Source organism: Rhamphochromis longiceps, linkage group LG5 (genome assembly GCF_057381845.1).
Source record: "Rhamphochromis longiceps isolate RC_006_pf linkage group LG5, R_longiceps_female_GT1.1, whole genome shotgun sequence".
In the NCBI taxonomy this organism is placed as follows: domain Eukaryota; kingdom Metazoa; phylum Chordata; class Actinopteri; order Cichliformes; family Cichlidae; genus Rhamphochromis; species Rhamphochromis longiceps.
This window is the reverse complement of record NC_140561.1, coordinates 26196925-26208734: the sequence shown is the minus strand read 5'-3', so window position 1 is coordinate 26208734 and position 11810 is coordinate 26196925. Positions and strand designations below refer to the sequence as shown.

Genomic DNA, 11810 nt, shown 5'->3' with positions numbered 1-11810 from the left:
TCTATATTGTGCATAGAGTGGCAGTAACTTCTACTTAGCAAACAAGCACAGTACAGTTCCATTATTTCACTTCTCTGCAATGCTGCTTTCAATTCACTGATAAGGAGAATAACATGAATTGAATGTGTCTAGAAAGCAGATTATTATCTCTCTTTTATTGCCCGTGTGTACCTGAGATAAGACTCAATTATATGGTCAGAGTGAGGAAGAGCCATTATCAGACAAGATAAAGAAGGAATGTGAGTGGTTATCAGTATACTGTGGTATGTTTTCTCATTACCATCTACTATGTATATGATTGCTACTGGATGAAGAACTGGACCAGACACTACTCACAATGCTAGGATCAAACGTCAGGGGGTGAGGGCATCTCTTGGATCCAGACCAGAACGGCAAGCCATGAGTGGTCTTCTAAACAGAGGCAGAAGAAAATCCCTTTATTGCAGCGAGTAACAGATGTAAAATCATTTCACTTTTATTCTTTAAAAACATTTATATAAATATAAGTGTAACTTGGTGAGTAAACCTATGACTGTCATGGTGAGATCTTTGCCTTACATATAATGAAGGTGACGCTATATTCCAAACAAAAACGCACAAGAAAACAGATTAGGTTTTACATTTTCAGCTTATATGATATTTAATGCATGACGACTCCAGTGCATTAGTGATTTACTGGATAAAGCCTGACAACTACTTTACTATTCTAACAAAGCAAGTCAACTACCTTCCTTTGGTGCAGTCACACTAATATTGTTATCAGCTGTGTGTTGACTACACAATTTGTATGTCTGATAAAGGAACAAAGGGACTTGAGAGCTTTGATGTTTCCAAATGGTCCATATGCCGAGAAAGAGAGAGTCTCCTACTGGTGGTGCCAGTTTTCACTGCAGGGGGGGCATTGTATAGCAGCCAAAAGGCACCAACAACATTGTCCTTTTCAGAAACAGGCATGTTGTTGGCCTTCTCTTCAGGGTCAGAGGGGGCCAAAACAGTGATTTGTCCTTAAAAAGAAGGATGACACTTTCATTTAAGACTTTTTGGGGCCTCCTAAGGTTCTTTGACCAATTGTTCTTTTTTCTTGTAGAGACTTAAGAATAAAGGTGACTTTAATAATGGAAATTTCTACTTGAAATCAACTTTGTTCTGGTTGTTAAGAAAAAGAGAGTTGAACCAAATAACTACATGGCCAAATTTATCAACAATTCAATTAATTGCTGTTAATTAAGCAGTTTAAGAGCTGAATATCATTTATCTCACTAATACAGCAAATTCTATGACAGGATACCTTTAAATCTCTTGTCATTTCATCTACACTCATTCAATAGTCATACATGTATACTGTCAGGTTATGTACCGATGAAGAGTGAGTTGTAAATTATTAAATAGTATTAAGCAGGGTTAGATCAGATGAGTGTAGAAACCCTTTTAAACATATAAATTGTGTGGTATAGAGAGATATGGTAGAAACTCAGTTTATTTTTCGCTATTTTGTTGTTATTTAGATAGTAAATGGTAAATGGCCTGCATTTATATAGCGCTTTTCTAGTCCCTAAGGACCCCAAAGTGCTTTACACTACATTCAGTCATCCACCCATTCACACACTGGTGATGGCAAACTACATTGTACATAGCTGCCCTGGGGCGCACTGACAGAGGCGAGGCTGCCAGATACTGGCACCACCGGGCCCTCTAACCACCATCAGGAGGCCCAAGGACACAACGACCAAGGCTGTCCGAGCCGGGGCTCGGACCGGCAACCTTCCGATTACAAGACGAACTGCCAACTCTAGAGCCACGATCGCCTTCAACTCTGGTCATGCACACTTATTTCAACTAAAATAAAACTGGTTTTTCCTTCTCACATAAATTCACCCCATCTCTTAGAGGAAAAATAAAATATAAATAAAAAATTGTATCAAAGCTTAAAGCACACACACATTCACACACTGGCAAGCTACATTGTAGCCACAGCTGCCCTGGGGCGCACTGACAGAGGCGAGGCTGCCGGACACTGGCGCCACCGGGCCCTCTGACCACCACCAGTAGGCAAACACGGGGTTAGTATTTTGCCCAAGGATATTTGGCATGCAGCCAGGAGGCAGCCTGGGATTGAACCACCGACCTTCTGATTAGTGGCTGACCTGCTCTGCCACCTCAGCTACAGTCAGTGGATTGACTGACTGCTTTGTTTAAAATAAAGCAGTCAGTCAATCCACTTCTCTCACCCGTCACTTCTTGTATTTTCTGCTTTTCCAACTTGAGATGCTGTGGCAACATAGAGCACAGTAGCCGTGCAGTCATCAGTGTTGCCCGTGTACCAGCTTTGGTCAGTTTAGCTTTTGACTTTTAACTGACATTAGCTTCCTTATCATAGTTCCCCCAGAAGGTCTGTGGTAAAAATTGACTTTCAACGAGAACAATAAAACTATAACTCTTTTTACGTAACTAGGACAAAGAGAAGTATGGAGGGGAAAAAAGAGAGAGAACCAAAGCCAAAACCACAAATGACGCAGAGTTTCTGTATCATGTGCTGTGATGATTAGATGAGAGAATATTTATATTTAATAATAAAAAAAATGCCATACCAAAAGCTGCATTAATAAATATTAAAACATTGCAAAACACTGCTGGAGCTCTGTTAGAAAACAGCTTGTTAGTGTTCTAAGTCTTGGGTTAGTGAGGGTTTGTTTAGGTTGATACTGATCTGTGCACCCTCCTACACCAAAGGTATGACAGCAACATGTGACACCGCTCTGTCTGCACGTTTCAACAGACTAAAAACCCCTCAGAGACCCTCAAGAGACCCTGTTTATCAGTAGTGCTTTTCAGGTTTTCAGCAGGGCTAATGTTGCCATCTACTCTTGGGGAAATATGCTGCAGTACTCCATGAAGTGAAATGTGAAAAATGCAATTCCTATTGTTCAAATATCTCACTTTAGTGTTTCACTGTTTGGAATGCAAATATCTTACCTGCACAACAGTGCCCCTGTGTGTTCATGGAGACAAATTACACATGTTACATTTTTGGCACCAGGATAGTTGCTTTTTTTACCTCATCGGGAGGGAAACAGTGCAGAAGCTGACGGATTTCGTTGTTAAACAGGGTCTCCCACTTGCAACGTGCCCAGCGCACACAGTCTTTCCAGGACTTTGGACGCTGTCCTCCAGCTTCCGTGTCATGCAGGCTGCTCCACACTCCTCCGAGAATCTCCAAGGCCTCAGTGTCACCAAGATCTAGAGTTCGCTTAATAAATGCCGTATCCCTGTGGAAAATAGAGCAGCAATAGTTGTATTCAGTGACAGAGCAAATAATAATAATAATAATCATTGGCTGAGCAGAAAGACAAAGCGCAGGCTATCGAAAGGTAATAATAATATGTTCGATGCATTCTGTGGGTTGAACCTTCACAATAAAAGATTCGATTTTTATTTGCAACATGACTTGGCTGAAAGTAAACTTTAAAAACAACACACGTGGCATACATGACCTGCAACGTCAACCTGACTAAAGCCTTACTGGAAACCCCCCAAAACTGTTTATACCTGTGTCACAGAAGAGAATGACTAAAAATCTTTTGAGTGTTGTCTCGAAAGTGACTCAAAGGGGGGATTTCTCTGAGTGTTTCGACTCATAGGCAGGAGAAGACAGTGTTGAGTAACTTTATCAGGTGCTGGTCAGTACAACTCTAAACCCACACATGGGTAGTTCTTGCGCCATTAATATGCGCTCGCTCAGGAAACAAAAAACATGCCTGAACAGGAACATGCATACTCATAGCTGTACACAGAACTGTATGGGTGTGGCATTAAAACAGCAGCAACAAAAAAAACCTCCTTTCCATAACCTCATGAACCATGACTTAATATTTGCTGGACTATGACATGTAGCTGATCTGTCTCATAAAAATGCCCAGAAAACTTTTCCAGGATTGCGCTAGAAGGAGGGCCGGGAAAAACTGGTTATCTTAGTAGACAAGCGCCCTTATCTCTAAAAAACTGTGCAATATGAAAAATTTGAATGGTTGTTTCAACTCACAAGCACCATTTTTGCTCTAGGCCCAGTTTTTGCTTCCATATAGAAACAAGAAAGAGAGTAAATGCTTTTACTGTCGTGGCAGATTAAGTTAATCTCACTAAAACAAACAGAGACAAATCTCAAAACATGGCTGGATTAGGATGGCTCCGAGCCTCAGTACTCAGACATAGTTTCGACCTGGAAGCTTAAATCTGCCTTTGATGACACTTCTGTGTGTTATAATTAGGTCAACGCATTATGTAAAGCTTGATACAGTGGTTATTAATTTTTAAAGATTAGCCATGTACTTAAATCTCACAATTAAAATCCAGCAGATTCACTGATTCATCCATTTCACATCATATAGCACTCTTTCCTGTCATCTAATCTCTTTTTTAAAATTTGATGGATGGTTCCTAAACCACAAAGCCTCTAATTATCAAAGAATGCATCTATTATTAGTAGAAAACTGCTGTGGATTATACATTACAGAGAGGAGACTTGGCAAGACAGACTGTTTATGTAATTTCTTACAAGGGCTTTACTGCTGAAAGCCAACCAAATGTTTTCCTGTTAATAAAACTAAATAACGAGCTTGAACCACTTCATTAGCTGTTTTGTAGGTGCGCTGGAATGCTTTGTAAGAAAGTGGAAAAGCATCGTAAAATGACCACGCTAAGTAACACCAGACTGGTGAAGACACCGTCTCGCTTTTGGCGCCAACACAGGAAAATCGCACGAGGATGGTATCATCGTATCTTACCTCAAGAAGAAATTTACATTTTCAGGTGTCTGTTTGAACAGTCCTTCAAACTGGTCCCTCGCCCACTGAAACAATTACAAGACCAGATTAGTGAAAAAAGAATTAATAACACAATAAAAAATACTTTCTTTTGCAGAGCACTGTGCAAAAGAAAGTCTGCAGTCATTTCAAATGTTTTGGTCATTGTTATGTTTAAGAGCTAATATGAATTTTAACAGCATTACCTCAGCAGGTCTTGGGTGGAGTCTGCATTGCACTAATTTTGGTGATACCCTGATTTTATCTAGCACTAGTGACACTTTTTAATATCACACAGAACAATCCCAGTTCTTTGTGCTAATTACTAAACTACATACCAATAATACATACCGTAGTGACTATTGTATTCACTGGTCATCTGGTATTAGATGCAATAAATTCCCGTTACAACAAAAGTGAACACAAAGTTGAACAACTTGATTTTATACCTGCAATGTGTGCTCAATGCGGTGGGGGAAGTTCTTGAGAGTACACAGCGGGATAGCATTGCTAGAACTTGATTTAGCCGGTCCATAAGACTCCGTCAGGTGAGGAACCACCACCAGGGTGTGACCTTTGGTCCCTAGAGTGCCCCCCTCCAGCATTGGCTTCTGGTGTTGCACACAGCGTCCATCGAGATAGACCCCTGACCATCAGAAACAGTGGGTTAAAGCTTAGAAATGTACATGTACAGTCCTTATACTTACTGTAAATATAAACTGTGAATGTTTTTATATCATTTCTATAGACTGCAAAATAATTTTTATACTTGACATCTTATATGTAGACTGAAATACTGTATATAGGCTATAATAACATTTGTATAATTCGTTATTTTTACACCAATACCTCATTTTTTAAATACCCATGCCCCATATTTTTACATCTCTTTTCTTATTCATAATTAGTCTTCTTTTGCACACCATGGGTATGTGGGTATGTCCCGAACCTATGGCGATATTAACAATAAAGATGACTTAAGTGTCCTCACTGGCTTCCACGTTGTCAAGGGCTGCAGCCACTCCATCGAGGCCCATGAAGAAGCAGTAGTCGTATACTCCTTCACTGTCAGCATCAAGGCGATTCTGGTGCGCTGTGATTCTCATCTGTGGGTTTATGTCACACGCAGCTCTGGCTGCAACTTTTGATTTAGGTTTCTGCCAATTGACAAACGCACAAAAATGGAAAAGTTAGTCTGTGACATAACGTATGTGAACAAGAAAATGTATTAAAAACAAAATGATAATAAAGAGCTAATCAATTCAAGATGAATATCTAGCTTTGTTTTGATAGAGCCGCTTAGGAAACTAACTAAAACAAGCCATCTCAGGCTGTAATAATACCTTCATCACAAGCCTCTCCTGTAAGTAAAGCCCTGTTAACTTGCAGAGATGTGCTATGATACTTTTTTACATTTTTCACTACAGAATTGTGATACAATATACTGTGTGGCTTCTCACCCCGACATCATGAGTCCTGAACAGGAATTGGCGGTTCAAGTTGGATCTTTCTATTGAGTCCATGTCTGTTATGGTGATGTGTCCATCATCTCCTGCACCAAGCCCCATAAGGGCAAAGTTTTTAAGAAGCTCACAGCCGATAGCACCAGCTCCAACCTTGAAAGTAACAGGAAAAAAATGAAATTGTCAGATGTGTTTTACAATGTTGCAGAAAGTCATTCATCTGTTGTTGCTTATCACTACATAGAGATTAGGCATTCAGTAGCTCCTGTACTTCCTGATGTCTTGCAGACTTTGCGACAAAGATAAAAGAAATGCATACACTGTCTCCCTTAAAAATGTTAACCCAGCACAAAATCACACTTTTAAAGGAAACAGGGAAAGTGCCAAGTACTGTTAAAGAGCCCCTTTACAAGATGCCAGGAAATGCCACCTGAATCACAGCTTTTTCCTGAATGTGCCATCATTTACACCAGACAAGATCAAAGAAAAACACACATGGAGTTTCTGCATTACAGTGCAGAGTGTGCCCTCTGTTGGACAAATGTCAAATCAGTCCTCACCAGGAAATACTTCTGCCGTTGAAGCTTCTCCTGGAACGCGGAGCCAAACACAGCAATCTGTCCATCATACCTTGTGCCGTTCTATGAAAAGGAAAAGAGACAGATTAAATGCGCCTTAATGCTGTTCATATCAGTCAAATGGAGAGCTTGTTTGATAGCCCGGGAATCTATATTTTAAAGGTATACCATCACAAATGAGCATTCTGTCGGCTGATCCTCAGGCAGGCACTCCAGTGCATCAAAATATAGCCACTGCTGAAGAGGTGTGAATTTCCTACTGCATGCCTGCAGGAATATTACAAAAGACACACAATACTTGGTCAACTCAGCTAAATACAAATGTTATTTATTATACAGTGTAAACAGTGATAGTTTATGATGAGTGAACCCCCCCTCCCCCCTCCCAAAAGATGAACATTTTCAGGCATTTTCTTCAGACCTCACCTTAATGACTTCCTGAGCAGCCAAGCCTCCTATGAAAGCATTGATGGGAGCCAAATCCCCCTGGGCTGTGTACGACAGGCTTTGTACTGTGACCTCATCTAGCTCTTCCAGTTGTGCGACTTCATTTAGCTCTCTCACTATGGTTAGCAGGTAATCCGCATCGGACTGTAGAAGCACCAACAAGTGAGTGGAAACAGTCCTGTAAATTGCTTTAATGGTTAAACTACAACACCGTAGCTGGATTTACAGACCTGGGACCAGAGACCAGGGAGTCGCTTTTCTTTCTTCACAAAGCTATGGAGTGCTTGGAAAGCCAAGTGCAGGGTCTGATGCCGAGATATTTTTCCATAGTCGTTCATTACCAGCAGATCATGGTCCTGTAAAGCCTCACTCAGTGGTTTCTGCAATTAAAATGAGATTGTTTCATTAACAATGGATTTATTGTTTAAAAGCTAAAGTAGAAACAAAACGCTTGCACCTACAAAATTTAGCAGGACTGGCTGTTTAGCCTCATTCACCACTCCACCCCGTTCATACTCAGAAAAGGCTGAAGTGTCACCAATGCTGAAGGAATACGGGCCTAATGATTGAGATGACAAATGACGAAGGTTTTTATGGTAAATTGAAATTAAAAAAGTTAAAAGTAAATTTAATGAAAAATAATACAAACCCAATGCTGAAAATATAAAAATATAATGACTGCAGATGATAAAGAAGAAAAAGAAAAAATCTCTAGTGTAGAGTAGTGATCGTCATAGAGGTTAAAAATGTCATGAAAAGAAAACTTGAGGAAAGAAATTGCCAACACTGACCCCGGACTTTAATTCCCACGGGGGCCATATTGTTTAGTTCTGTCATGCCTTGCACTTCAGAAAAAATAACGTTATCACCATCTGAGAGTCCGTGCTTCTGGTCATCTGTGCAGATCACCACTCCAGGATTATCCTAAAATAAAGACATGCTAACTGTCAATTCTTAAGCCTGTTAAGTAAACCTATTTGCAACACTTTGTTAGTCATTAAAATGGTCAGAGTTTGAAAGCATATCTTGGATTCACTTAGGGTTCCTCTCATACGATCTGTTATATACATTACACAGAAATAAATGAAGTACCAGGATTTCAAAATGTATGGCTGGATCTGCAATTTAGCTTTAGCACAAAATAAAATGGAAAGTTTTACCTTAGAAATAGATTGTATCATCACTGATGCAGGCATCTCTCCATCCCGGTCCAAGACCTCAAATTTCTCCCCAAAGTCACAGAACAGCTGACTGCAATTGAGAGTTTTCTCTTGATTGTTCCATAATGTTGATTTAGTACATGTTCCAGAGTTTATCTTACCCACAGAGCCCCTTGGTGTCTGCTACAATGAACTTAATTCCATGTGAATGACACAGCTCCCCAAAACGCTTCTGATCCTCCAATGAGGAGTCAGTGAGGACCACTACCTGTAAAAACATAGCACCCCTACTCAGAAAGGTGTTTTTTGCTTGATGTGCACTGTGATTTGGCCTTGATGAATTGAATATTAATTTAATGAAGGGCAGAAAGTTTCTTGGTTCCAGAAATTTAAAAAAAATATTATTTTAACCTTAGTGGACATCAGCACAGTATTGTTGGGAAAAAGATTAAAATACCTGATATTGCAGAAGAAGGTTTTCATCTAGTGGTCCAGTATATTGTTCCACAACCACATGCGGGTTTAAAACTGCCAACTGTTGTACCGAGCATGCAGCCCGGTTCTGACCAAGATGAGACTCCTTCAGGAAAAACTGTTGGGAACAATTAAAATTGAAGACAAAACAATCTCAACCCAAGGTCCACCTGCTGTATTACGTTTGACCATCCATCCATCCATCTATCCATCCATTCTCTTCCACTCATCCCCCCATGACTCTGAATTGTATCAATGAAAGAAAATAAATGAATTTGTTTGAATTTGTTGTTTTGCCTGTGTCAAGGCTCAAGAGTGAAAGAGAAATCTCAAAATGTATCAGGTGTTTCCCAGCGCATGATAAAGAAGGCGGGTGTCCTCAGTCGTGAAAGGAAAAGCAAAACTAAATGTGCACAATCATTTGATCACTTAACATTGAAATATTGAGGATTTATTTAATCATGGAATAATATCAGTGCCACAGTTTCATCCTAAAGTCTGATAACATTTGAAAAGAAAAACAGGTTTGAAAAAACAAAACTCCCATTACCAGGATCACAATCAGCTCGGTTTAGTAACCCTTCATCACACAGGCTTCCTAAAGTTTGTTGTATATTTATGTGTTTATGCAATCAGCTCAAACGCATCCCTCTTGGATACCTGAGATGACAGGTCGCTCCATGTTGTCATTCCTTCGTCCTGGACAGTGACATGTTTAACTCCGGACAGGACCACATTCTTGGCTATTTCTACTCCCAGACCTTTCATTCCTGCTATGAGGACCTTGGCTGAGCCCATTCGGTGCATCGCCTCGTGGCCCAGAACATAACTGTGCAGATTAAAGAACACACAGTGTCATAAGTCATTTAAAACAATTTAAATACCAGCAATCATTCATTTTTTTAGACGATACCGCCGGTCACTTTTTGGCAGGTGTGCACTTTTTGGCACAACATCGCTGGTACTTACAGTTGTCGGGAGTAGAATCCTTCATCGATTTCAGAGATTTCTGACATTTTGTAAAAGCAGTTGAAGGCAAATCTGAGAGAGCTTAGAGAAAGAAATGTCCAGTCAAAACCCGGAACTTAATGTAAACCGGTTGTGACAAAAAGAAAAAAACAAACGTAGCCGTTTTCAGGAAAGTATTTCAGTTTCGATTCAGTCTCTGCAAGGTCCCACTAACAAACGCTTTCTGTAACCACTAGAGGGCGACTCGAAACTTTGTAACCTTTGTCTCCTCTGTAACAGCTTAGTGTTGGGTAACAATAAACGTTTCTCACTTTTTCATGTTTTCTCCTGCGAGTAGGAAAGTGCAGGTGAATTATTTATGATTCTCTGGCTGAATTTCTCTTTAGCTCTAGTTTCTCTGTGCTCACCTTAAATCTGAATATCAAATGTTTGTCTAAAAGCAGGATTTAATACATAAACGTTCAAGTCCTTAATGAAACTCACAGAATCCCCTCATGCATCAATAAAATAATCTATAATCTCAGTCTAGCAGTCAAAGAAAAAAAAAACAACTACTGAATGTAGTACTGTATGTGTAGGATGGACCAAAAGTGACTCATTATTATCATCAGACAGAGAAATAAACAGGCTACCAGGGTAACTATGGTGTGACTGGGGAACACACAAGATTAGCAAATAATAATTTTTTTAAAAAGTTGTTAGGATGTCCAAATTTTTGAAGTTATAGATGAAATTCATAGACAACACAACATTTCAGATGGTACAGTTTCACTTCCACTTCCAAAATGGTATAATAATAATAATAATAATAATAATAATAATAATAATAATAATAATAATAATAATAATAATAATAATAATAATAAAAAGTTTGAATACCCTTACTTTAAACAGTCTTCTGGGGATTTAATATCGGGCCAAATCAAAATCTAAACTGCAGTGAGCTCTAAGTCTGTTTGCTTGGCCCATGTCTTATGAGTCAGGTTGTCAGATACACAGATGTAAGCTGAGGAGCAAACATGATGGCCTTACAGCTATTGTTTTTGGCAGATTGTTTGATTAGTTTCTCACTCTGACTCAGTCCAGCAAGTCCTTGTGGAGTTAAAAAAAAAAAAAAAAGAAAGAAAGAAAGGAAAAAACTTCTTTTCTTTTTTTTGCTCCTGCACTACCTCAGACTTTTTCTATGACATTAGGAGTAATGGTTGCTTGTGGATTTTTATGGTTTTAGGTCTGGAAGTGAAAGCCTGCTGAGTGACACTGCAGCATATGTTTACTTTGAACTTTGGATTCAGTAGTAGATGTTTAACTTCGGAGTATAAATCCACATTATAGCATTTCTGTTGGCACACTGATGACAGTGATGGTCATTTTGGCCTCAACTTTTACAGCCTCCATGTACCATCATCCAACAGAGCAAAGTTGAGGTTTTTCCATGTGTGTTTTATATCACTAATACATTTTTAGGTGATCTGTCAGGAGAATGGAATACATTCTTCCCATAACTTTCTGGCTGCTGAGGAGAAACTGTTCCTCATCCAAAAGCAATGTATTTTTGGCAAATGTCCCTCAGGCGCTGAGCTACAGACTGCTTTCATAAGCCAAGATTTTTTCCACAAAAATTTAAGTCTGACTGGAAATATGTTTCAGGATGAAATATGACAAAGCTCTCTTGGAGAGGAAATTATGCGGATGGTCAAATTTAGCAACTACTTCATACTTCCTCGTTGCAGGCGCGGCTTGGTAGGGCAGAACCCGCTTAGGGATATCACAGTCCACAGTCAAGCGAGTCAGAATGATGATGGCATTTCCGGTCTTTAACAGTTTAAAAAATTAAACATTGAATCATATTAGAAAACTTGTTTGAACGGGCAGTGTCATTCTCATTTTTACAGCACAAAAACGCCACGAATTATCGTTTGT

The 11810-nt window shown here is 39.4% G+C and overlaps 1 protein-coding gene across 1 annotated transcript in view; it reads right to left on the bottom strand.

Moving 5' to 3' along the window:
* Positions 1-10087, bottom strand: part of uba7 (ubiquitin-like modifier activating enzyme 7) — a 33327-nt gene extending 23240 nt beyond the window's left edge. The window contains exons 1-17 of the mRNA XM_085406936.1: positions 9891-10087; positions 9582-9750; positions 8905-9039; positions 8609-8715; positions 8448-8538; positions 8079-8211; positions 7749-7846; positions 7518-7667; positions 7267-7431; positions 7009-7107; positions 6823-6903; positions 6260-6415; positions 5791-5956; positions 5249-5445; positions 4782-4846; positions 3056-3266; positions 337-411 (exon numbers count right to left, since the gene is read on the bottom strand). Of these exons, the coding sequence (XP_085263062.1) occupies positions 337-411; positions 3056-3266; positions 4782-4846; positions 5249-5445; positions 5791-5956; positions 6260-6415; positions 6823-6903; positions 7009-7107; positions 7267-7431; positions 7518-7667; positions 7749-7846; positions 8079-8211; positions 8448-8538; positions 8609-8715; positions 8905-9039; positions 9582-9750; positions 9891-9937 (2145 nt within the window). The 5' untranslated portion in view covers positions 9938-10087. The remainder of the gene's footprint in view (positions 1-336; positions 412-3055; positions 3267-4781; positions 4847-5248; positions 5446-5790; positions 5957-6259; positions 6416-6822; positions 6904-7008; positions 7108-7266; positions 7432-7517; positions 7668-7748; positions 7847-8078; positions 8212-8447; positions 8539-8608; positions 8716-8904; positions 9040-9581; positions 9751-9890) is intronic.
* Positions 10088-11810: the final 1723 nt, after the last annotated feature.